A 27,156-nucleotide genomic window follows, 5' to 3' on the forward strand; every position below is an offset into this window, starting at 1 on the left:
TTTTGATCCTTAACATTATGATTTAGACTTTTATAGGCATGGATCTACACTCTTCGATGAGGAAGGTGCCTGGTTCCTCGTTGGGCATGGCGAAGCCCCATTCAACCTAATTTGCCACTCGTGAACCATCAATAGAGGCATTGGACTCTCCTCGATCTAATCACCATAATAGCATCAACAAACAGAGGGAGAAACATAAAGTTATTGTAAGGAAAGTTTTGTGCCCGTAGAGGGATGTTGTGTCCGAGAAGTCATCCTAAGAGAGAGAGCCTCCCACTAGTACAACGTTGGAGCCTCTCACCACTATGGTGCCAGCACTCCTAAGAGGCCAAAGTTTTAGGTCATCTTTAAGAAAAGGGGAGTAGACCATAGTCAATGTTGGACCTATGCAAGGGGAAGCCCTAGCCCTTTACAGCTTTACAGATGACTAACCTACTGAATTTAACCCTGAATGTACTATAGCCCAAGTATAAAGGCTTAGAAGTAGATGTAAAAGGTGTGGGGCGAGAGCACAGCTACGGAGTAGTACTACCATGGTCCTTATGCCTAAGGATGGCAAAGTAAATCTACTGCTCCCCCTTGGAGGTCTTGATTGAAACTTGTTACTGAAATAAAGTGGTGGTAAGTTAGGCTGTGGCTAGCTCCTTCGATTTCACCTTGCTTGCTAGCTTACTTTTGATTCATAGCACTACCACTACGTGACAGCCCTCATTGATTGTGTATGGGTTACTGACTATAAGACATCCGTCAGGTTAAAGAAAGGCCTGGAGAGAATAGGGGTCACCTCATATTAATTCGAGTAGCAAATCACTTTAGCCCATTTTAAGGTGAGATACCCTAAGCTAAAGCTTGAGGAGAATCTATTCACGGACTACTTTGAGGACTAGAATCTCTTAATGTCGACTAAGATGCACTTCAATGATAGCCTTGACTCACCATCCATCCTATCACCTGAGCTGTTGTCTCCAAATTGATCCCCTTTTTAGTTGTCAAGTTGGTCTACCTAACTAGTTCCTTTTGTCTACCTCACTGATACCTTATTTTAGCAGGTTGGGGCTTCACCTTTAATGTAGAAGCTCGACTTGGTTGATGTAATCCTTCTAGAAGTCATGATATTTTCTCTTTTCAATTTGTAACTAGCACTTTAAAAATACATCCTACAATCAACACCTTAGGCCTAGTAGACCAATATCTGATTCTCAGGGTGTCATCCTCTATGGACTAGTCCTGATGGAAGCCTTACAATTCAAGTTTACAATATGTTATGTTACCAACAACATCGCACCCCATGTTGTCTTGAAGCAATATGTTTCATATTAGACGACTTCGATGACTCAGTAAGACCCTTCCCAATTTGGCATCAGCTTCTCTCGGGACCTAGTTGGGTTACTAATTTCAACTTTTTAGAGCACTAAGTCCTCGAGTCCAACCCCTTGAGGGTGGACTCCTTTGTTGTAGAGTTTGGCCATTGCCCTTTTGTACCTTAACACCTATAGGTGTGTTTCGACTTTGACTTTATTGATCATGTCAACCCTGAATCAAAGCCTCTCTTCGAAGATTTCTTCATCAAAGTCCTCAATCTAAGGTGTCGAAAAAACTATCTTGGGTGACAGGACAACTTCAGTACCAAATGTCAAGTTGAATGGTGATTCTCCCAAGCCAATCTTAAGTATCTTCCAAGAGGCTCATAGAATGCTTGGTAACTCATCCACCCAGGTACCCTTTGCTCCATTAACCCTCTTCCAAGAGGTTCAAGAATAGCTCGGTTAGTGACCTTGGTGAGATCATTGATTGAGGATGAGCCATCGAGTTAAACCTTAGCTGAATCTCATCAGATTGGTAGTACTCCTTTAACTTTGCATTATTGAATTAGGTCTTATTGTTAGTAATGAGGGCCCTCAAGATTCCGAAGCAAGTGATAACATTTCTCCACATGAATCCCTCAACTTGCTTCCAATGATCGATGCAATAGGCTTAGCCTCAACCTACTTCATGAAGTAGTTTACTCTCATGATGAGGAACCTCCGTTCTCCCGAGGGTAGGGAAAAAGATCATAGGAGATCTATTCTTATTGGGCAAATGACCATGCATAGTCGATTGTGCTCGGAGGGATAGTTGGTTGATGTTGTATCCAAACAAACTCTTGACACATATAGCACCATAGAGCATACTCAATTATATTTTTACACAATGTAAGCTAGAAGAACCCCTACTGAAGTATTTTAAATACAAGAATTTGTCTATTTACGCGCTCCTCGCAAATGTTTTTGGTCTTATTATTGGAGATTTTGAATTTAAATCGAAGAGCTTGTTCATACACCTGCTTATTCGGACCCTTCTAGACAAGTTTAGCGCTCCCCTTTCCGAGGTGGTAGAACCATCCACAAATAATGTCCATCTAAGGGGATGTGACTATTAATAGCGATCTCAAGCGAGAGAGCCAGTTTTAAAATAAAATCTGTCAATGCTTGAGCCTTTATGGCAACCCTCGGCATATATCAAATGTTAAACTCGCATACCTCTACCAACCATTTTAGTAACTGTCGGCAGATGTCGAATCAAGAAAGAGCATGCCTTAGTGGTTGGTCAATGGTCACCTATATGGTGTGTGCTTGGAAATAGGGATGGAGTTTTCTTGCCGCCTGTACTAACATAAATGTTAGCCTTTTGATAGGGGGTATCGCTTCTTAAGTCCACTTAGGACATAGCTGACATAATAAATATGCTTATATATTTCTGAGTTATCCCACTCTAACATTGAGCTGATAGCATGCTTGATGGTGGCGAAATAGAGGCTTAGAGTTGTACCCAAGGTGGAGGGTGAGAGTTGTGGCAATTGGGCAAGGTGGTGCTTTAGCTCTTTGAATGCCTCCTAACACTTGTTGGTCCATAGGAAGTCTTTCGGATTCTTTAATGCCTTGAAGAAGGGTATATATTTATCATCGGATTGGGATGAGAACTAGCTAAGTGTTGCTATTCACCCTATTAATTATTGTACTTTCTTTACCGGCTAGTGAGCACATACATATCTAATATCACTCGTACCTTCTCGGGATCGGCATTTATTTCTCTCTAGTAAATAATGAATTTGAGGAATTTTATTAAGTTGACTCCAAAAACACATTTGGATGGGTTAAGATACATGTTGAACCTCTTCGGTACTTAGAATATCTCGACCAAGTCTCCATATATGAGAAATCCGATACGATAAAAATATAGGTCGAAATGTGCCTGAGGCATATGAGTTAAAAAAATCTAACTTGCACTACGGAAAATCCGCTCGACCAATGTGTGCCTTTTCGACGCCACGAAGGGGAAGGTTAGCAATGAGCTTTTGAATTGAACATCATACTCAAGGCCCCTCTAACAAGAGTCCCGATATATGCCTAGGTAAATGATAGGGAATACATTAATGACCAATTATCATCCGACATGTAACGGAAACTATCATGGAAGGAAAAAGATCCAGATTACCCTTGCCTATCTATCCGCGTGGACAAAAGTCTAAAATAAACAGTTCATGTTATCTCTCCCTTGTTGCCCACGTGAATAAAATATCAAGAGAAGGACATTGGAGCAATTACAAGTTGTCTCATCCAAGGTCAAATATAAAAAGTAATATCTGATATCACATCGAGGGACTCTCTTTCAAAAAAAATCTATACTCTATAGAGACCTCGATCACTAACTTAAATATCAAAGAAATCGGATCGAAAAATTTCTCTCTACATCAGTTTTAGTATAGGTGATGCCCCGGGAGTTCAATACTTTTACCTTGGAGCCATCTCGTGGAATCACGTTTGACACTCCTTTGCTCTCAAGTTTGGACCCCACCGGATCGACTTAAACTTTACGATGATTTTCCTTGACATTAACGATTAAGAAAACTATCATAGAACAAAAGCTGGCTTTAAGAAGAAACAGCAAATTAAGAAATTACAAATAAAGTAGAAATGAAAATTTGCATACTTCCACTTTAAAGGAAAACCAAAATGAAAAGACGAGGCAAATCTTTACATCACATGCAGAGCAAGAGAATCCTCCAAGGAAAAAAAAAAGACGGCAGCCTAAACCATATACCAAGAATTTTCTTTTTCTTTATTAGTATTGTATTATATCATTAAATTCTCTCTTCTCAAAATTGAGGTTGAAATACACAACAAGATGAATCATGGATTCAGCATATCATCTGCTGTCACCTCAAAATTAATAAGATACATTAATAATCATCATCACTCTTCTGAAGCATAAAGACCACTTTTGGGTCTCATCCTGGGAGGTCACAGTTTTTTGACTGGAAAAGATAAGAATGACACCAGCAATTAGCCAAGCAATTGCTGACACTCGTACATGTTCCTTGCATGGGTATTTGAATGACCAAAAATACATGCGACTTGCAATCATCAGAGAATCAAGAATTGCATGTCGCAGCTCTCGCGGCAGTATTAGCCTCCTCTGTGTAAAGTGGGATTCCTCCACCAAGTTCTTTGAGTCTCGTCACCATATCATGGAGCCACTCAAAGGTCAGTTTTGACTGAGCATTAAGTTCCTCTCTTACTTGAGGATGTATCCTGAACCAATCCCCTAACATCTTGTGGACATGGGAGCGAATCATTCGCCATGGCACTGGATACTGTTCACAGAACTTCAAATACTCCACTACCAGATCTGCCTGGTCCAATCCCCCATTGTCCTTAATCTCATCTGCGTTATTTTCTTTTGGTTCCATTGTCCTGAATCCAGCAAATAAAGCTGGATTTTCGAGAAGAGACTCAGCTGATAGAACCCCATCAGCACCTGTGTGGTCCAAACAGTTGTAAACATCTTCCATGTGACGTATGTTTCCATTGGCGAGCACAGGTATCCCAATGGCATCTTTCACAGCCTTGATGGCATTCCAATCAGCTCGGAATTTCTTCCCATCCTTCTCATCTCTAGTCCGGCCATGAACAGCTAGGAGAGCACAACCAGCCTCTTCAAGCATCCTGGCATATACTATGGTGTCTTGTAGGTTTGGGAATATTCTAATCTTACATGAAACTGGAACTTGAAGATTTTGTGACAGCTTCTGGACAAGTGCTTTTATGAGAGGGAGGTTATCCATGAGGAAAGCTCCATAGTTCCCTCGCCTGGCAATCCGCTGTGGACATCTGCAAGTTTAAAGATGTAATGAATCATAAAAGAATATGGAAAAGTCTCAGACAAGATATGTCACATCATATATTTTAACTCCAACTATTTAGCACCAAACTAATGTTATATAAATACAGTTGAAGTACCAACTATATCGATTGTACCATACCAGTCCAAGTTCTTACAACAAAAAGTATACTGGTAGTTCAACTAATTCACATTTCAACTCATATAAAAAAAAAATTCACACTTCAACCAGTTTGTTCTATTTTCCTAATGGTACTGTAAAGCATTATGGTACCCAAGATTTAATTACTTGCAAAATGAACTAGTTGGACAAACAAATCTAAAAATTCTATTCAGAATGCACAAGACAAATATATCAACAATGTGAAACAAGTCCACACTTGAAAAGCACTTCAAGCTAAAATTAGTGACCAGTGTGTGAGAAAATAAAATTAGTTATATAAAAAACGGCAACCTTTTTCATTTGAACTTGATGTAACCAAGTAAAATCCCTTAGTTATACACTGTGACAAGGTCCATGACCACAGAAATCCAATTTTAGTACACATCTTGTATGAAACTGCATAATTTTCTCTTCTAGATGACAGCCTAAGCAATTACAAAATAGACTCAAGCTTCTTCAAAGAAAATACATGACAAACAATTATTCCCAAATGCTGCATCAGAACCCGAGGATAGAAATTGGGTTCCTCCATACACAGTCAAACAATTTGGTATATTTGGAGGCTATTTCCTAAGCAAAAAAGGAGTAAAAAGCTACCTTGCAAAGACCACAATACAGAAAATTTGTAACTGTCCTCCCAAGTCAATAATAAGCCTCAAAAAAGAAGAAGTCCCTCTTAAATGTGCATATATAATATAGAATGAGAACATTATCACATACTTGATAGTATTGTTTCAACTATTATATCCAAAGCTAGAGTTAACTATGGAACATGATAATATGTTATTCATCACTTAGAACTCGAGTTGTCCCTAATAACTTATCACTTGAATATGTTATTACATGAGTGTAAATATTTTATAAAGTCATTTTTGGTCTCAGCATGTACTTTCTCATTAACAATTTAAGAAAACCACTCAGACCCGATGTCAACCAGGTGGTAGACACCACAATCTGACAGACAATCAGGCTCTGGACCTCAAGATCGCTGCAACCGGCCCTGAACCTCAGGTCTCCTTAGGAACTCAGACGACACTGATCTGGCTAGTGACTAGTAAGGGTCCAGTATCAAATAATTTAAACATGCTTTATTGTATGGTTCTAAATTTTGCCATATATACTAAATGTGCCTCCCAAGTCGGCAGTACAGACCATGGCATGCATCTCCCAATATCGTGTATACTCAAATCTTAAAAAGTTTTGTGTCACATGCCAACATACCCTGTCGATACATAGGCACATACGAGACTTATACCAATCTAGCCAGGGACCAGCACGAGTCTAGTACCCGAAACATCAAACTATGCTTTGTAGCAAGGTTCGCCGTACCGTACTGTAACGGACAAACTTCTAAACAAGATGTTGGATGTAATGCTTATGTCTGTTCGTTGTCTTTTGGCATGTTCATGCCTTGTACAGCAGGTAGAGGGGCGGCCGAAGGCTAAATAGTCCCATGTTAGTTGGGTTGGTGGCCTCTTTAGGCTTGTAAATAAAGGTTGTGTCATGTGGACACGTGCGAGAGCTTTTCGGTCTGTAATGGACCATTTTACCCTTTGTTGTGCAACTATTTAGAGCTTGTAAAGTCTGTTTGTAATTTGCATTGTCTATGAAGTGTTTTTCGGACATGTTTGCTTGTGGATCCCGATTGAGGCGTTCTCTTTAACCCGTTCTCTCTTTTGTTGGTCCTAAGGGACAATGGGAGGCTTCGGGGAGGCTGACCTTTGCGGACGGACGCGCGAGGGTGCCGCACGCCTTAGGCAAAACCAGCTAAGGTCGTGACATTATGGTATTAGAGCGGGACAAGCACTCATAGAAACACTTGACATGCAAATGTGGGGGACCTAGCGGGGCTGCGTTGAGGGCAGTCAGCAACGCGCGACCGTTTAAGGGAAAACGGGAATGGAGATGTAGGGAAAAGAGTCGCTCAGAGGAGCGGGCATCTAACATTGGCATTCTGAGGAATGGCCAACCCTTCGCACAAGAGGCACCACGAGAACAGGCAAGCTTGGAAGAATGCGGAGCGCACAAAGGTTGGGATGGCTGAGTTTGAGCTACAGCTCAACGTTGACAACTATACTTGATGGTGCTCTAGGCAAGCGAGGCGCTTGGCAAGAATGAGACCATCCAAGGTGGAATGAGTTGTTCAACGACCAAAAGAGTTATGCAAAGCTCACAGAGGTGAGGGGAATTGCTAACTCGAAGAATTTGGTACTCATGCATGGGCTTGTATGCGGACGATGGAATGTTCGTGGCCATCCCAAGGCGACCGAGACTCGGCGCCATGGAGCATTGAAACTTTCTCTTCGGCATGCAAAGGATACGTCCGGAGGAGGCTGAAGTGTGCAACGAGTTTAGCATGTTGCTAGGCCTTGAGGGGTGCGGCGGTGGCTGTATTGACGTGGAGGCGCAATCTAGCAAGTGCGTTTGCAAGAGGCAGAACAATGCACAGTTTGTTCAGTAGATCGGAGTAGTCCAAGGGGATGGTGGTCTCCGTAATGAAGAGAGATGTTGCTCCAACGGGGTAATTATCCAGGAGGGATAAGTCCCGGCTCTCCAGAGGGAGAATTATGTGAGACGGACCTCACATGTTGAGGAGGAGTACCTCAACAAACAACAACTCCACGAAGCTCGGTGGACTGAGCAGGCGGCGAGGAGTTGTCGCATGATCTCGTCGAGAGAATGCATTGGTGGATGCATTGCGAGATCAAGTGGGGAGCGACCTAAAGCAACTTATGAAGGTACACTTGGAGTCGATGTGGAGATCGGACTCAAGGGAGGGCTGACCCGTGGAATGGTGGGCGCGAGGGCCACCATCGACTCAATGCAAAAAACGAGGAGCGGAACAAGTTGGGTGCAACTTGGCGAAGTACCCAAGCCGCATGAAGGGAGCCAGCATAGAAGTTGGAACATGGAGCAGAGGCATAGTGCTTTCCTTAGACAGAGGTCAAGGACATGAACTCTTGCAGAGGCAAGAGTAGGATCATGTTGTTCCATGGGTCCTTCTTTCTGACGGAGCGGACTCATCTTGCATGATGCCAAAGACGAAGGGAGCTTCGCGGCACATGCACCTTAACTCGGAGAAGCATTTGATGGAGGAACTAAGGCGACTCAATTTGCGGAGGCGAAGTTGGGTTCAGAAGGGCCTTAGCACGGGGCAAGAGGACGTAGAGGCGGGTACTCTTGAAGAATATGCCACAGTGTTGCCATTTGAGTTGCTATGAAGGAAGCAGTGCGCAGCGGAGATTGTGCTGGTAGGGGCAGAGGCCCAGGATCCAGACAATGGTGCACAGATTACAGTGAAGTCGATGGACTTCGAGAGCTACTAGGCGACGGACTGTCCTAGAGCGGTGCTTCATCTAGGTGTGACCCAGGAGTGGGTGGATGAAGGTCGATTGCCAGAGGAGCGAACAAAATCGAAGGTGGAAGGGACCCTGCGATGTATTGGCAGAGGCCACACATGGAGGGTTCACAATTCGAGTTTATTCCACAAGGATCAGAATGCAATGGAGATGTCACCAGGAGGCGACATGGTGCAGCGGATCGTGGTGGAACAGTTCGTGGCAATGCGATACACACAATCTGTCCCGTGAGGGATGAGATCATATGGAGGTATGATCGGGAGCTACTGGGAGCTCCGCTTTGGTGAACAACACGACGGCAAGAAAGGCTATGGATTCAAGGAGTGAAGGCCATGGTACCGCAGAGGCGGGTCTTCCGGGCGTGCACCGAATTTTGCATCGGATGAAAACCTTGGTCATCAGCATATGAGGGCTGGGTTCCACCAAGGGAAAAGTTCGAATGCAAGTACCAGTGAGTTCCATGGGAGGGACTTGATCATGCAGAGGTATGATCGAAGCAGCTGGAGAGTTGGACTTCTCTAGAGCTCATATTCGCTTAAGGGAGCCCGACAAGTCAGAGGACAAGGTCGAGTAAGCGAACGTTGCTACCAAGGAAGCTAAGGAGAACAGAATCGGTGCAAACTCTACAACGTGATGGCAGAGGTCATGCATGGGAGTTGCAGTCTGTCTTTCCATCGACCAAACGGACTGCTTGGAGAACACAGTGGTGTTGAAGCAGGGGGTCGAAAGGGGCGAGGAAGCGACGACGAGTCCAGAGGGACTTAGCTACCCAAAATCAAGCATCAGTCGGAATGGAGGTGGACTCAGAGGAGTGCCACAGAGACATTTCTACTGATCATGCAGAAAAGGGATACAGATGCGAGGCGATGGATAGTAGGGCCATGGGCATGGCAGCGCCATGGTACCGCAGAGGCGGGACTTCCGTACAAGTCATTGATCCCCTGCTCTCATGGAGGGAGAGCGCTTGGTCGTGAAAGGGGCCGAGGAGGTGGAGCATGCAGAGGCAATCTCCAAGTACCGAGACAAGGCTGAAGGGCAGAGGCCAAGAAACTTCGTAAGACCGGTGTCAACAAGTTTCTCATCATGATAGCCGTAAGTGAAGGACTTCAGGTCATGCAAGAGTGCACGACCAAGGAACGAAGCAAGCAGTACACGGTGCTGTACCTTTGCTACTCAGTGGAGTAGACGGCAGGGTTGATGGAGAAGACGGTACAATCCCAGAGGCGACCTCATCTATCAGAGAATTACTCTAAGTTGGGGTGAAAACTTCCTGCATTCCAGAAGTTCAATGGCATTGAGAAAGTGAATCACAGTAGCTAACTCAATGCAAGGAGTGCAAACACTTTAAGTGCTTCAGAAGTGTGAGCAAAGAGCAGGCGAAGGCCAGTAACCAGCTTGATGCATGAAGTACAACCTCGAGGAGGCGGGCGAAGTCAAGTAACCTTTGCCTTCTCAATTCTTAAGAGAATGGGCGAAACCGAGTACCCCAGTTCTCTTATCTATCCAGCAGAGGAGCTCTGCATAAGTTCAAAGACCCTTCGAAGACAATGGAAGACCATAGTTGTCAAATCCTCACCAACGGTGATCAGTGCTACTGAGAGTAGTTTGTCCGCTTCATTTCCCAACGAAATGCCAATCGAAAGCGGAAGTGATGCGAACCTACTTGGATGTGACAACTAACTAAAAGAAGAGTCAATGAGCAGATTTTGTGGAGGAAGGACCCAAAGCTTCAGAAGTTTACGAGACGATGCTCGTTAAAGCTCCAACAAGCATCCACCCAGTTCAAGCAGCATGAGGAATTTTTAAGAGACTGGCGCAGTAAGGATGGTCTTTTCCTTCATTTGGCGGATCCGCAGGAATCAACAAGGATCAACACAACTCAGCCAACCCCACACCAGAATCAGAGTCATTGGTGAGTTGAAGCAGCATGGCGGATCAAAGGTTCGACTACTCAGAAACAGCAGCGGAGAGCAGCTGGGAGCCAGGAGACGCATTGCAGCTGGAGCAGAAGATTGAAGACTCAGCAAAGGCGAAGAGTTGCAGTGTTCACAAAGGCTTCGACGAGGACGTCGAAGGGATAAGTGGGGGAGAATGTAACGGACAAACTTCTAAACAAGATGTTGGATGTAATGCTTATGTCTGTCCGTTGTCTTTTGGCATGTTCATGCCTTGTACAGCAGGTAGAGGGGCGGCCGAAGGCTAAATAGTCCCATGTTAGTTGGGTTGGTGGCCTCTTTAGGCTTGTAAATAAAGGTTGTGTCATGTGGACACGTGCGAGAGCTTTTCGGTCTGTAATGGACCATTTTACCCTTTGTTGTGCAACTATTCAGAGCTTGTAAAGTCTGTTTGTAATTTGCATTGTCTATGAAGTGTTTTTCGGACATGTTTGCTTGTGGATCCTAATTGAGGCGTTCTCTTTAACCCGTTCTCTCTTTTGTTGGTCCTAAGGGACAATGGGAGGCTTCGGGGAGGCTGACCTTTGCGGACGGACGCGCGAGGGTGCCGCACGCCTTAGGCAAAACCAGCTAAGGTCGTGACAGTACCGTACCGGCGTTTCGACCCGGGCTCGGTACCGGTACGGTACGGTATACCGCTCGGTACACCCAGGTGTACCGAGCGGTACACTCACGTGTACCGAGCACTGTACACTGCTACAGTGCTATTGTACACTGCTACAGTGCTCGGTACGGTACGGGGCGGTCCGCGTACCGTTGGCCTGTCGGACCGGTACGTACCGCCCATACCGGGCGGTACAATCCGGTACGGCAAACCTTGCTTTGTAGTATAGTTCTTTATTTATACTTAATTAAATATTAGTTAAAATATTATGCATGCTACATATGTAATATGGCATAATGAGTTGCCTGCATACTACAACTGCTTTTTGTAATATTACCCCTTGAAGAGTAATCCTCGAGTAGAAGACAATTTCTATCAATCGGATCTTGCATCCACCATCACTGTTCCAAATACCACATATACTCAATATACAATAAGAAGAACCTATGTTTATGTTTTACAATTAGCAATAACCTATGATGCAGAAGCCAATTGCATGCCAACTATGGTGATCAAACTGTTAATTGAGATAGTAATCCCATCATGTATAGATGAAGTAGAATGATACAATCATAAATTAGGCCATTGAAGGTGGATAGTAAATCCAATGTTTTCTAGACCAATCATAATGCATCATGCAAAAAGTTTCGCCCTATCTTACCACAGGTGAACTTCTAAAGAACAAATTTATAATTCATGATTATTCTCATTACTGAAGAAAATGCATAACCAAGTATTTTAAGTCAAAGAATATGAAAAGGTACCCGAGGTTTATGTCCACATAATCACAATAAGGCTCGACCATTTTTGCTGCTTCCAGAAGAACATCAGGATCATTCGCACAGAATTGCACAAAGAGTGGGCGATCCTCCTGCACTAGATAACATAGAGATAGGTTATCATACTTAAACTAACTAACTCATTGGGATTTGCCTGATTAACAGCTATACACACACACACACACACAACAGTCAAACCTACAACTAAGAACAAATGTTTTCTCAATATTAGTAAAAGCTTCAATTCAGCAAATGCAATTAGTTAGAAAGCACAGCAAATTCATAATGATTTTATTTTCTGAAATTTAAGCTTAGTGGATGATTTCAAAATAATTTTATCTATTAATACAAATTTATGTTAAATGATTGTTGCAGCATAGCAATTTATTGTGTCTCAACCATAGCCTAGCCTATCACTTTCTTTCTTAATCATAAAATAATATAACATAAATCAATTATTGCATTCATTAGATGCGATGAAGAACATGGTTAATAAATGTGTTTCACACATTCTTTTGAAGAGAATTATACTGTTTTATTCTTCTTCCTAAAGGTACTCTTTTCTACAGTTGCACTGTGAGATATGTTCTTTATGGTGGAGAAACAACTAATGGAATATTCATTTTCTTGGAGTCATTTTTAGACCAAGAAACCAGAAAACTAATACTCTACTACTAATCATTTAAAGAAGATGAGAAAATGAATTGATTAAAGGATGTCAAAACAGTGGAAAATTCATAGTAATTTTTACAGAATGTTCCTTCCATTACAGTATACACTTTATATCCATTAAACATAAAAATATCTAAACTTTAGCAATTTTGATGCATTCACCGGTCAAAAATATCATTGACTAGGTAAATATACATGTCATTGATTATTAGAACAATATGGTTCCCAAAATTTTCCTTTGCTTTTACAAGTTATGGCAGTCTCATCACTGGAAAGGAAACAGCTTTGACCCCATATAAACCTTGAAATTGACCCATAAGTTAGACACGACTGCTGAACTACCATTTCCAACCAATCTAATGAGCCCTAGGCACATCAATATGGCATTTAGAACTCATTCAGATGACAGACACATCTAACCTTGCAGGTGGTGAATTCCATGCTCCGGTACTTCTCAGTCTCGGAGAAGATCCTCGAGTGGAGCATCGGCGTGTAGGCTGCCTCGGCGCCGTACTTCCTGCAGAGCATCCGGAACGGCAGCTCGGAGTTGTCCACCATGGGCGCGACTACGAGCTTGGGAGCGCCCAGCCGATTCCAGTGGGCCCAGGCCCGGTCGACCCGGATCTCTCCGCTCAGCGGGCGGCCGATGGGCTCCGTCGGCGACAGCGGGGGCGGGTCGGAGAAGGAGCAGCGGTCGAGGGCAGCGCAGAAGCGCTCGTCAGGGTCCTCCTCGGACTCGAGTTGCGGCGGCGGGGGATCGGCGGCCATGGACGATATAGGGTTTAGGCGGTGGAGAAGGCGGGCCTTGGGGTGAGGTTTGCAGGCGGCGGCGGCGGCGACGGAAGAGTGCAAAGGCCGAAACCTCATGCGCTCTCCGTCCCACTTTGTAAGAATCGAGTCCTAACTTCTCAATTAAAACTGAAAAAAGGGCACTATTTTATACATCCCTCTAAAATAAGTGATTTCCGAATTTAGCCCTGTAAAATGGAGTTTATCGCTTATATTCTTATATAATTAAAACTTTTGCCGTCAGAAAATCTAAATGACATTAATACACTTTAAATAACTATTATAATCATATCATATTACGACTGTTTAGCTATTAAAATTATATTTTCAACTCAGAAAATTTAATGTTAACTATAGTATATATGTATATATATATATATATATATACGATTAACATGAGTTAATATATCTCTGTTGCACAAGTGTTAGATCTGTTACAATATATCTGTTAAATTTACTATTTTAAAACTCTGAAAGGACAGATAATTAAAGCCCAGAAAAAATCCAATGATCAGTTGTTCTTGGTTGGAAAAGGTGAGTCAATCGTTCATTCATCCCGTATTATAAGCACAAAAGTAGGAAGATGAGCGGCAACAGGAGGAAAGAATTTATGTTCCATCGTTAGTGTTTGATGGTTACTAATATTTATATATGAAGTCATTGGGCAAATAAATTTTTCCAAAAAGGAATATTTAATTTACAGAATGATACAAGTCATGAAAAAGAAATTAATTGCACTGTACAGAGAATTACACACCCATACAAGACTGAATCCACAGCACGAATTATGGAGGAGCATGCTAGCTTCCCATCAAGTTCATGTGAAAACCCAGCGTAATCCTACATAAGGAACAGATGCACATGAGAAGAATTAACAATGGCACCAAGACCTGGTAAAATAAAAAAAATGAAATAATTATGCATTAGTTCTACTTAAATCCAAATTACAAAGGCCTTTTATTTGTGCAACATTTTCCTAATACATCAAGGAAAAAAACCTGTTGATTGATCATTGTATTCTCTTGATGACTCAGTTACTTACGCAAAGAAATTTGAATAAGAGAGCAATTACAAGAATTGGAGAACATATCATGGATGATGTAATGGAGAAGACAAATAAGAAACATAATAAGCTCTGTCAACTTCCCCATATATAGGACATGATGACTAAATTTAAACCCCATATGACATGTACCAATGGATATTCAGCTTAATTTTTATCTGTTGTTTCAGATCTTTCTGTCAACAGAAGCAACAAACAGAAGTGACCATAAACATTAAAAGAAAACTCATACTAAAGAAAGATGCAGACCTATTATGATACAAACCTGGGCTTTCAATTAACTCAACCTACCTGTAACAATTTGTTTCTATTATGTTGATCTATTCCATTCAATCCTTCTCAATATTTTGGGTTCGCTGTATCCTTTACAAGAATTGGTTAAGCAACTATCGGGTAGAAAGATACCTTAGTTTCTTAAAATAGGGACTAATATTTTATTATTTTAAGCATCATTCGATGAATATTATTATATATGGAGAGTTTATCCCCTTTTGCCACAAAATATCCATTTTACAGGAATCAATAACTTTCAGAATATGACTCTAAATAGGAAAAAGAACAAGCGTGATTTATACTACACCCATATTGAGATATTTTGAAACTAAATTGACATAAGGAATTTAGAGATTAAATTTACCTTTGCAAATAAGGAAGAAAATATAATTCTATTTCAGATCCCAGTACGACTAGCACTCCTCTACCATCCAAGTAGGACAACTCATTTTCGAGATTCAATATGATTCTAACTTGGTCTTTACCAAGATCTAATCTTCAAAAGGTTTAATTTGATTATTCTCCAACATGTGTTATTAATTGAATATCAGGACCCACTAGTGAATACGTCCAAGTGCTGTGAAGCCGAGCAAAGATCTGGATCACCCCATCTAGGCTATTGGGCTTTGATTTCTGCGAGATCGTTTTTACTAATATAAGAGTCATTGGATCACAAAGAAATTCTATTATAACAAATCCCCACCTCTCAAATTCGCCTTGGCCACAAAGTGGTTCTTTTGGAATCATTGGACCCATGTTGAAACTAGAAGTCAAACAAGTCATTTCATCTTCATTGGACAAGACAGTAAATTAGAAATAAGAAACACATGACCATCTGTGTTAAAGACTGGAAATACTTCCGAAAAAATAACTTGAATGCAGTGGAACATCTAGGAAGCTGCAAAAAAATTTTAATATTAACTAATTAATGAAGATGAATTATAGAAGTTGACATGCAAACATACCTTAAGATTGGAACAGAGTAACAGTAGCTATATAACCATTCTTCATAACCTAGTAAAGTGCAAGAAACACAATATTCAAAGGTCAATTTCAATAGAAAATTTTCCTGCACAGGGTTCAATGAAGTGAAAATCTTGGCAAGGATACTAAATAAAAGTTTACAGCAGACTTTGTATTTCTGACCTCGAATGCCACATTTTGGTATCCATAGACAAAAGTTGATCCAAATGGATTGGTCATTGAACCTTGTGTTTGAATTGCAGCACGACCACCATCCCCAAGAATCTCCTACATGTATATGTGAAATAAATTTTCTTTCAAAAAGCTGACGTAGTCATTGATTAAAGAAATACTTGTAATTCAGTTGTGAAGTTTGCGATCCAAACTAAGAAGCAACATGTATGGATAGAGATATAAAATTTTTAAATTATAAGACAGAATTCACAAAACACTATCCACCTCTGGTGAGCAATCTCTAATAGTCAAAAAAGACTAAAGGTCATCCATTTCAACTGAACTAGTGTCACGGACAAACTTCTAAACAGAATGTTTGATGTAATGCTTATGTATGTCCGTGTCTTTTGGTATGTTCATGCTTTGCACAGCATGTAGAGGGACGGTCGAATGCTTAATAGTCCTATTTTAGTTGGGTTTAGTGACTGCTTTAGGCTTGTAAATAAAAGTTGTGTCATGTGGACACTTGTGAGAGATTTTCGATCTGTAATAGACAATTTTGACGCTTTGTTGTGCAACTATTCAGAGCTTGTAAAGTATGTTTGTAATTTACATTGTCTATAAAGTGTTTTTGGAAATGTTTGCATGTGAATCCTGAGTGAGACGTTTTCTCTAACCCGTTTTCTCTTTTGTGGGTCCTAAGGGACCATGAGAGGCTTCGGGGAGGCTGACCTTTGCGGACGGACATGCAAGGGTGCCGCACGACTTAGGCAAAACCAGCTAAGTCCATGACAGATGGTATCAGATGAAAGCCTTAGTCATCAGTATATGGGGGCTATGTTCCACCAAGGGAAAAGTTCGAATGCAAGTACCAGTGAGTCCCAAGGGAGGGACTTGATCATGTAGAGATATGATCAAAGTAGTTAGAGAGTTGGACTGCTCCAGAGCCCATATTCGCTTAAGGGAGCCCGACAAGTCAGAGGACAAGGTCGAGTAAGCGAACATTGCTACCAAGGAAGCTAAGGAGAATAGAATCGGTGTAAATCCTACAACGTGATGGTAGAGGCCATGCATGGGAGTTGCAGTCTGTCTTTCCATCGACCAAAGGGAGTTGCTTAGAGAACATAGAGGTGTTAAAGCAGGGGGTCGAAAGGGGCGAGGAAGCGACAACGAGTCCAGAGGGACATACCTATCCAAAATCAAGCATTAGTTAGAATGGAGGTGGACTCGGAGGAGTGCCACAGAGATATATCTACTGATCGTGAAGAAAAGGGATGCAGATGCGAGGCAACGGATAGTAGGGCCATGGGCATGGCAGCGCCATGGTACCGCAGAGGCGGGACTTCCGTGAAAGTCATTGATCCCTTGCTCTCATGGAGGGAGAGCACTTGGTCGTGAAAGGGAACGAGGAGGTGGAGCATACAGAGGCAAACGCCAAGTACCGAGACAAGGCTGAAGGGCAGAGGCCAAGGAACTTCGTAAGACCGGTGTCAACGAGCTTCTCATCAAGATAGCCGAAAGTGAAAGACTTCGGGTCATGCAAGAGTGCATAACCAAGGAACGAAGCAGGCAGTATGCGGTGCTGTACCTTTTCTACTCAGTGGAGTAGGCGGCCGGATTGATGGAGAAGATGGTACAATCCCAGAGGCAACCAAATCTATTAGAGAATTACTCTAAGTTGGGGTGAAAACTTCCTGCATTCCAGAAGTTTGATGGCATTGAGAATGTGAATCACAGTAACTAACTCAACGCAAGGAGTGCAAACACTTCAAGTGCTTCAGAAGTGTAAGCAAAGAGCAGGCGAAGGCCAGTAACCAGCTCGATGCATGGAGTACAACCTCGAGGAGGCGGGCGAAGTTGAGTAACATTTGTCTTCTCAACTCTTAAGAGAATGGGCGAAACCGAGTACCCCAATTCTCTTATCTATCCAGCAAAGAAGCTCTACACAGGTTCAAAGACCCTTCAAAGATAATGGAAGACAATAGTTGTCAAATCCTCACCAACGGTGATCAGTGCTACTGAGAGTCTAAGAGTAGATTGTTCGCTTCATTTCCTAACGAAATGCCAATCGAAAGCGGAAGTGATGCGAACCTACTTGGAAGTGACAACTAAGTGAAAGAAGAGTCAATGGGCAAATTTTGTGGAGGAAGGACCCAAAACTTCATAAGTTTGCGAGATGATGCTCGTTAAAGCTCCAACAAGCATCCACCCAATTCAAGCAGCATGAGGCATTTGAGAGACTAGCGCATAGTAAGGATAGTCTTTTCCTTCACTTGGAAGATCCGCAGGAACCAACAGGGATTAACACAACTCAGCCAACCCCACACTATAGTCAGAGTCATTGGCGAGTTGAAGCAGCATGGCAGATCAAAGGTTCAACTACTGAAAAACAGCAGCGGAGAGTAGTTGGGAGCTAGGAGGCGCATTGCAGCTGAAGCAGAAGATTGAAGACTAAGCAAAGGTAAGGAGTTGCAGTGTCGGCAAAGGCTTCGACGAGGACGTCGAAGGAATAAGTGGGGGAGAATGTCACGGACAAACTTCTAAACAGGATATTTGATGTAATGCTTATGTATGTCCGTGTCTTTTGGTATGTTCATGTTTGCACAGCATGTAGAGGGACGGTCGAAGGCTTAATAGTCCTATTTTTGTTGGGTTTGGTGGCCGCTTTAGGCTTGTAAATAAATGTTGTGTCATGTGGACACTTGTGAGAGATTTTCGGTCTGTAATAGACCATTTTGACGCTTTGTTGTGCAACTGTTCAGAGCTTGTAAAGTCTGTTTGTAATTTGCATTGTCTATGAAGTGTTTTCGGAAATGTTTGCTTGTGGATCCCAAGTGAGACGTTTTCTCTAACACGTTTTCTCTTTTGTGGGTCCTAAGGGACTATGGGAGGCTTCGGGGAGGCTGACCTTTACGAACGGACACGCAAGGGTGCCGCACGACTTAGGCAAAACCAACTAAGTCCGTGACACTAGGGTAATATAATCTTGATTTCTTGAATAAAATGTAACACTGTCCTACTTTAATTTTTCAACAAGCTTTTCTTTTCATAAAAAATCAAATACTAGTTCACAATTAACAAAACACTAAGCGTTTCACAAGAAATTACAGTCAAGGCTGATAAAGATACGCATTTCAATTGGGGTAGGGATTTCCTGGTTCCTTGATGCTAACACTTCCACTTCGATTGCATACAAAAAATGTTTTGTTTTATTTCCACATAAACTCGTATGTTAATTCGAAGCATGCAAACCACATTTTGAACATATCAAAATCAATTATTATTAAATAACTGGCCTCTATCTTTGGTATATTATTGGATTAATAAACACAAACAACTGTTTTATTTCCATATGAAATCATCTATGAATTCTTAGCATGCAAACCACAGTTTGAACACACCAAAATCAATTGATGTAAGTTAAAGTGACCTTTATCTTCTTGTGGATCGATGGAAGACTAAGATCAGAGTAGCCTACAAAACTGCTTACTCTGAATATCACCGCAATGTAAATATAGCACCAAAAGGTAAATGAATTTCCAACATTACAAAAACATGAACTTATAACCTGTTAATTCTAAGCATGCAAACCACATTTTGAACATATCAAAATCAATTATTATTAAATAACTGACCTTTATCTTTGGTATATTATAGGACTAATAAACATCAAACAGCTGTTTTATTTCCACATGAAATCATATATGAACTCTTAGCATGCAAACCACAGTTTGAACACACCAAAATCAATTGATATAAGTTAAGTGACCTTTATCTTCGTGGATCATAGGCTAGTAAACACAAACAGCCACAAAAACCCTTAACGATGGAAGACTAAGATCAGAGTAGCCTACAAAACTGCTTACTCTGAAGATCAACGCAATGTAAATATAGCATCGAAAGGTAAATGAATTTCCAACATTACAAAAACATGAACTTATAAGTTATAACCTGGTAAACCAAAGGTCAATTTTTAATTGCAAAATGATTCAGTTAGATGCAAAACCAAATATAATGAGCTTGAAGAGTTTCTACTACAAACTTGCATAGTTGTAAAGCTTCACCTTTACTTGTTCCCATTTTGTGTTTGGCGTGATGCAATTTTTAGAAGTATTACCAGGTTGAATTGTTCCTTTATCTACAAAAAGAAAGCATATGTTAAATAATTCAGATGTCAGGAAATCAACTTCAAATATTAAAGTGTAACAGTATTCACCATCAGAGTCATAGATAACAAAGTTGCATTTCATATATGTATTGAAGTCTGAATGCCCTGGAAAATTTGTGTGTAACACGAACTTCTTGATTTTATGTGTCTGCATATTCAAGATACAGGAACATAGATAATAGAATATTAGAGACCAATAACGACCTGTATTGTGTATTCAGGAAAATAACAGTACAAATCTTTCTTTTTGATATCCACCTGTCCATCAAATAAAATGTCCAGACCACGAGAGAAATAATTATAAAAGTAATCTCCACAAAGAGTTGTCCGAGGACGGGGATCTGAAGCAGAGTGGATAACCATTTGATCAACCTAGAACATTAAAGAAACATCAAACCCTCAACATCTAACTAGATAATGCCATACTATCTACTACAACAATCTTATCCAGAAAATTTAACCATATAGAAGTTACTGGAGCAAATATAGGGTTTTGTCTTATGTTTTAAACCTACCATATAGGAATTGTTGTCCAAGTAATTTAAACATCAAGCCTTGCATCCTCTGTCTCAAACATTTCAAGATTCCAACATCACCTAAGTTTGTAAGAGCATTTGCTTTCATAAGTTCAGAAATTAGATATCAGCTTGTATTTAGCTCCTACTGAGCTTGTATGTTTTACTGCACATCTTTTTACTCCAAAATATCTATGCCATAGTTTAAAACAGAAATTAATAGATAACATAAAATCAGTCAACTAAAAATGAGATCCAATTACACATAGTAAAACGGCAGGAACATACCAGATGCCCTAGATAAATGACATCTTCACTCTACTTTGATTAGTATTTCTGTGGTTCTACTACAATCACACATCCTCATGTTCACAGTTTACACTTAAATGTATTTTAATTAACTAAAAACCACAAGTTAGGCAACCAAATGATTAGAGGCTGTACTTTTTTTTCCTAGAATCTACAACTCTTAAGTTGACGAGACTCAGAAGCAACACTGTATGGACTAAAAATTGTAGGGTATCTCTTTCATAGGGATCTTCAAAGCTTAATAACAAGAAAAACTAAAAATTTAATTTGAAATTAGAACAAAAAACAAATGGCAAAATTACTTACCTGCTTTTGGTGGATTCCACAAGGACGACCTAACTCTGTCCAAACATCCTACAAAAACATCTACTAGCAAATAATCAGATCATCTTTGGTATAGTATAGGGTTAGGAAAAAATAATAAAATGAAAATATTATATACACATGGAAAATAGTAAAACGTTGCTAATAACTATTACAGCACATGGCATCTTATAGAGAGGGATTTTCACAAGCAAACTTATAAATAAAAAAATTAAACATCCGGATACATTTAGGTAAGAAATAAACATCCTTCTTTCATGAAAAAGAAGAAAACAACTTGCCTGAGGTGATGCACCAAAAGGAATGTGCTGACCTCCAACAGTGAACCATAATTCTTCTCCTAGCTGTAGATAAGAAGGCAAAAAGGACAAAATTCATAGGTCTAACGATGGCATGTCATATCCAAATTATTGAATACAAAAGTTTTGCTGCACAGTACTGCATGATTGTGAGACTTAAAATAATACTGCCTGAGCAGAATGAAAACACAGCATATCCAAATTATTGAATACAGAAGTTTTGCTGCACACAACTGCATGATTGTGAGACTTAAAACAATACTGCCTGAGTAGAATGAAAACACAGCATATACTAGAAATTGGAAGATCCGAACCTTAGCATGCACCTCTTCCATGTATAGACTGCCAGCAGGCAGCGGAGGAACTGAAGCTTTGTCAAGAAGTGATCCCACACCAACTTTACTATCTGAAGAACCATCATACACAGAGACACGGCATGCAACTGGAGTTGTTCCATCAGGAAACTCAAGAGGCAACTCTGCTGAGACTGTCATGGTAGTTAGGTTATTTTAGTTGTTAATAACAAATTTCATAATGACAAACAAGGGAAGTGGTAAAAACTTGAAAAGTATCAACTATCAAGTACCTTCTCCATTTTGGCAGCAATATGTATATTGGCTTGGAATGGGAAAAGCAAAAGACAACCCCTACAAGCAGAGTTATTATGCAATACAACATTCAAATATGAAGCTGCAAAGTTGTATTTATACAAGATCATGCAGTCACCATATTTACCGGATAAAATAATGTATAAATTCCTCTATCTTGGTCATAAGTTCCAGGATACGTGGGTCCAAAAAGTGCATAGACTGCTACAAAGGTGGCTAATGTTGAAGGACCACTAAGGATAAAAAGATTAATAAGATCTTACTATAAATCACTGATAAGAATACAGAAAAAATAAACTAACCCAATTAGAGAATTTGCATAACGCGTCTGTAACCGTTTGACATCATAAACCTCAATGAGACGCAACCTCTGCACAAAAAAGAAAAAAAAAAGCAAGTTCTAAAATTTAAAACAGCAAGAAGCAAATCATAACATTCAAAGAGGAAGAATCAAAGGTCTATGTCAGAAGAACTACAGTATACAGTAATTTACCATGTTATTCAATGGCAAAATTTGCCCATTCCTAAATTCCTACTAAATTTCCACAATTACTAAATTTTGTGTAAGCCAAGGAATTTATTTAGTTCACCATAATTATGATGCCAATTATGTTGCGAAAGTAGCAGTAAGATTATTAATTCCACAAATTACTAAACAACCCAGTGACTCATATTCTTCCAATAAATTCATACATAGTATGCACTTAAAGATGTATCTAAAAAAATCCAAGTGTCCTCCACCACTTTTAACATGATTAACAAAAAACATAAGGATACCTGTGACCAAGGATCAAAACGCAGATGAAAACCATGATCCGGAAAACTAATAACAATGTCCAACTTTAGAGGCTCCTGCAACATATTGAAAATAATACAACCAACATATAAGGACATTAAAATGCATAGCCAATGTCAAGTAAACATTTTAGCTCATAGCTGTGCATGCTAGGACATCAGAGAAAAAGTTATGGTACCTTCTAAGAATCCAATGTACAGAAGCATACGTATATATTGCTTTAGAATTTGTAAAATAATATAAAAGGTAGATTTTGTAAGCAACTTTCGAGGACATTAAGGTAAAACGTATAAGTGAGATACAACGAGTACCTAGGAGAGACAAAAAAGACATAATGGCCCAAAATGTAACGAAAAAATATTTGTAAAAAAAGATGTTTTTCCTAACTATTAAGTTAAAAATCAAAGAGTTTAAATCATATCTTGGGAACTAGTTATTCCAGTAAAAAACTGAGATTTGCTAGCAAGGGACACAAAGTTCCATGTGGAACTACCCGTATAAGGTGAACCACCATCCATTGACACTGAAACCAGATGTTTTTTGATGTATGAAGTCAACCTAATAGCCAATGGCTTTTGCACCACTCTATTCATGGCATGCATGTATAATTCTGCTCCATGGTCAAGTGTCTAATTTATCCATCTCCGCAAATTCTTCCTCTTCTACTTGCCCAAGGACTTCAAAGAAGCTTCTTCACCTTCAACATCCATAATCAAAAGGTTCGAAACAGCCACACCCTTATGTCCAAAAGTTGACTCTCATTACAATGAAAACATAGCCCTTTCATTATTTTGTAGGTTACTCTTGCCCAAATAATATGATGAAGCTAACCTATGACTGAAATATCTCTGCACTCTCCCTCTTTGGTTTTGTTGAGAATTCCTTGGGGATTTTTCTCTCAAGAGTCGATGACTTCTGTGTCAAGTGAGATAGGGTCACAATGACCGACTCTGCCCTTGCCCTTGCTGGTTCCTAGGCAGTCCAGATAGGGGTTTTAGCTGGGTCTAGGATAAGGATAAGGCCCATAGAACCTTCTTTGTAGCAAAGATACATTCATTTGAAACTATTATGGATAAATTATATTTTATCAACAATCCTTGTGCCAATAGATGCACAAATTACATGTGTAATATGTTAACTATGCATGTGAAACATGTATGAACTCATTTATGAGTAAACTAGATTAAAAAGTTCTAAAGTGTAAGAAAAATTTTATTTGCTACAAAATTCACCAGTCACTAACATTTTGTGGCCATCATTCAGAGTCTATTAGAGCATACCAATATTCAGCTTAAAAAAATAAAGTAAAAGTTATATGCATGCACAGCAATTAATAGAAATGAAATGAAGCAAAGAACAATTCACAGGTAGTAAGCACTCCAACCTCATCAAGATACTTCACATGGACCACATCATATATGTTGGGTTGATGCTCAACTTGAGCAAATGCTTCATGTAATGGCATACCTATATGAAGTACCCAGAATGTGAACATAGCATAGCCAAAGAAAGACAGAGTATTATTAGAAGTTTCAAGATTATTAACATTGGAAATGTAACTTCAAGATTTAATCTTCCTAGAGATTAGAGAACCATGGCCTTGAAGCATGAGAAAGAAACTATGTTCTGCATATAATCATATTACCATAAAGACCATCTTCGTGCACAACAAGTTCAAATCTTAAACAAAGCTAGCTACGTATTTGCTTGTGGTGAGTCTGTCATATTTAACTAACCAACAAGCCCATTCTGACCAAAATAAGATTAATGTAGTTTCGAAACGATTACAAAAGCTCAACCTTAGATGCAATTGAAAATTTTCTGTGGAAAATAATAAACATTTATGATAAGTTGTCCACCACCTAAAATTTTAGGAGACTGATTATAATAATACAAATAAAAAAATGCTCAGATTATGTTTCTTCACAACTTATAATAGACCATAGGCTGAGTTCTCATCCATCGGAAACAAGGTATGATATAATCAATCCAAAAGTTATTAATTTAATGTTGTAAAGTGTTGTTATGGCTTCCTAGTATTGAGGATAAGAATGAAAATGGATAGATCACACAATTTATGGTTTATATTGTAAAAGTTATAGTATCCTCTTCAAAAATATTTGTCGAGTGATGAGGTTAACTTATTGCTCACATCTCCCATAAAAGTAGATGCTTAAAAGGCCATGAGGACATGCTTAGCAAGGTATTAATTTAATAATGTCTTAGTAGTAATCTCTTCCCTCTTCTCTTGTTATGTGAATCCTCTCTTCTACTCGGAGGATGCATAAAAGTGATTCAATCTTCCATAATAAATGTCTACACGCTTTACAATGACACCTATGACATCCATAGATATCTAAGGGCACAACCCTAACAAATTCTATAGCATCTCCAATGCTAGTGACAATTGCTTTTTGTGCATATTATGGATCTTACTTCAAAGCATATGTTTCCAAATAAATTGGAAAATCTAGGTGCTGTAGTTATGAAAAAGGCAACAAGTTGCTTATCAAGAATAATTAGCAGCTATCAACTGTTGAAGAAAATAAGATGCGATCCAGCTGAACCAATTACAACAGGTTTCAGAAAACTTAGCAATAAGAACTAAATCAATTAATGTAAAACCCAATAGCATAATTGTGCTAAATAGAGCAGTAACAGCGAAGAAGAAAGAGAAAATTGAGTAGGATAGAACAGGCAAGAAAGAGAAAAAGAGACTAGACATTTTTTTTCCTTCTCAAATAACTTCAACATATATAATCACCAAAAAATCTCTTCCTTTATTTATTACAATCCCATGTAACTTCAACTAAGCCTACCAAAAGCTCAGAATAAGTCACCATAAAATCAATGTAGCATAATATTCACACTATAGTGATTAGTGATGCATACTGTACCACATCTGAAAAGATACTTAATTGGTACGAACTTTACTTCCAAACCAGCAAGCTGCACCAAAATATCGTATCATATCGAGTTGAAATCAAACTAGAATCAAGTAAATAGATTACACCCAGATTGACTGAATTAGCATCTACAAGAGCCTAATATATTGAGCATTCCATTTTTCCAAACTGAATCGAAATTATTGTGATTGAGCACAAGCCTTGTATCTATTTCAATGGCCTTTCATATGTTGTAAATAATCCTTTCTTCCTATAGAAACATGTTGGTTCAGGGTATTGAGCAACATGGAAACTGAGAACTCCTACTCCATTATGAACCCCTTGATTTAAGTTATGATAATTCAGTATAGTCATTTAAGCAAACAATTCTTTTTACCTTTTTTGACTAGTCTACCCACATTCTAATTATGCACCTTCCCAAATCAATCAAACATTAAATACAAATGCTTTCACTATTTTTTTTTTAAGTTCACAATTAAAGCTAGACAAGTGATCAGACAATATGAATAACGCAAGTGATGAATCATGACATGTAACCTTGTCTTTCATGCAAATGCCAACACAGAAATTGATGGGTTAAAGTCATAAAATCCCACACGATAAACGAACCAACAAAGAAGTTTGCTCCACAAAAATCTCAACCTTCAATCCTTGATAGACAACCAACGAGCCTACCGTAGCCAAATCAATTGGAAGAACTAATTCAAGGGCTAATCAATTTATTTGCACCAACCAAGATGCAATTAGGATTAGGGGGGTATAGTCAAAAAGGATTTGGATAGAGAGATGCGTATACCAAGGTTGAACGGGCCGATGCCGAAGCCGGGGCGGAGGTCGAGAGTTATGGCGCCCATGGCCGTGCCCTCGCACCGCCTCCTCGGCGGCCCCGGAGCCGGCCCGGCCGCATTCGGCCCACCGGTGGATCTCTGGTGGTGCTGGAGCTGCTGCATCGCGTATCCACCACCGCCCTCGCCCTCTCGTGCGGTCTCAATGTTCTCTCGCTTGGGCGTCGCGTCGCGTCTTCCGTCGGGTCGGAACCTTTGCCCCGTTGCGTTACGAAACGTCTCGCTTCGACCTCCCGTGGACTTCTTGTGAAAGAAACTTGACCTGGATCCTCTCCAATTATAATTTCAATTTCGACTATCCAATTGTGACCGTCAACTCCTAAGAAAATTATTTAATTAATTAATTATATATATATATATATATATATATATATATATATAGGGAGTTACAAGCATAAAGATGGATATTTGAGCAACCACAAAACCAACTTA

At 40.0% G+C, this 27,156-nt stretch overlaps 2 protein-coding genes across 3 annotated transcripts; both read right to left on the reverse strand.

Moving 5' to 3' along the window:
• Window positions 1-4,077: 4,077 nt before the first annotated feature.
• Window positions 4,078-13,616, reverse strand: LOC135623579 (uncharacterized). The gene is made up of 3 exons (XM_065126714.1): window positions 13,113-13,616; window positions 12,006-12,112; window positions 4,078-5,150 (listed from the first exon to the last, which is right to left on the reverse strand). Exons 1-3 carry the CDS (start codon window positions 13,557-13,559, stop codon window positions 4,412-4,414), a joined length of 1,293 nt encoding a protein of 430 aa, XP_064982786.1. The 5' UTR covers window positions 13,560-13,616; the 3' UTR covers window positions 4,078-4,411.
• A 461-nt stretch (window positions 13,617-14,077) lies between these two features.
• LOC135623580 (PHAF1 protein At3g51130-like) lies at window positions 14,078-26,956 on the reverse strand. Of its 2 annotated transcripts, XR_010491440.1 has the most exons (16): window positions 26,676-26,956; window positions 24,358-24,440; window positions 22,955-23,029; window positions 22,480-22,547; window positions 22,305-22,410; window positions 22,156-22,216; window positions 21,884-22,056; window positions 21,552-21,614; window positions 21,253-21,300; window positions 20,381-20,494; window positions 20,171-20,270; window positions 20,019-20,092; window positions 15,964-16,068; window positions 15,783-15,831; window positions 15,521-15,605; window positions 14,078-14,321 (listed from the first exon to the last, which is right to left on the reverse strand). XR_010491440.1 is itself a non-coding variant. In XM_065126715.1 (15 exons), the coding sequence occupies exons 1-14, from the start codon at window positions 26,827-26,829 to the stop codon at window positions 15,784-15,786; spliced, it is 1,272 nt and encodes a 423-aa protein (XP_064982787.1). In that variant the 5' UTR covers window positions 26,830-26,956; the 3' UTR covers window positions 14,078-14,321; window position 15,783. The 2 variants fall into 2 exon arrangements, 1 of the variants encoding a protein (XP_064982787.1); XM_065126715.1 differs by lacking the exon at window positions 15,521-15,605.
• Between the last annotated feature and the right edge of the window lie 200 nt (window positions 26,957-27,156).

This window comes from Musa acuminata, chromosome BXJ2-9 (assembly GCF_036884655.1).
Source record: "Musa acuminata AAA Group cultivar baxijiao chromosome BXJ2-9, Cavendish_Baxijiao_AAA, whole genome shotgun sequence".
NCBI lineage: Eukaryota > Viridiplantae > Streptophyta > Magnoliopsida > Zingiberales > Musaceae > Musa > Musa acuminata.

What these genes read in the sequence shown, in the direction of transcription:
- LOC135623579 (XM_065126714.1), bottom strand. Translation starts at nt 13,559, where the DNA reads ATGAGGTTTCGGCCTTTGCACTCTTCCGTCGCCGCCGCCGCCGCCTGC. An exon ending in TGGAATTCACCACCTGCAAG is followed by an intron (nt 12,113 to 13,112) that starts GTTAGATGTGTC and finishes TATCTAGTGCAG; the next exon opens with GAGGATCGCCCACTCTTTGT. An exon ending in TATGTGGACATAAACCTCGG is followed by an intron (nt 5,151 to 12,005) that starts GTACCTTTTCAT and finishes TTAAACTTGCAG; the next exon opens with ATGTCCACAGCGGATTGCCA.
- LOC135623580 (XM_065126715.1), bottom strand. Translation starts at nt 26,829, where the DNA reads ATGCAGCAGCTCCAGCACCACCAGAGATCCACCGGTGGGCCGAATGCG. An exon ending in GTGGAATCCACCAAAAGCAG is followed by an intron (nt 20,495 to 21,252) that starts GTAAGTAATTTT and finishes TTAATGTTCTAG; the next exon opens with GTTGATCAAATGGTTATCCA. An exon ending in TGTTATCTATGACTCTGATG is followed by an intron (nt 20,093 to 20,170) that starts GTGAATACTGTT and finishes TTCTTTTTGTAG; the next exon opens with ATAAAGGAACAATTCAACCT.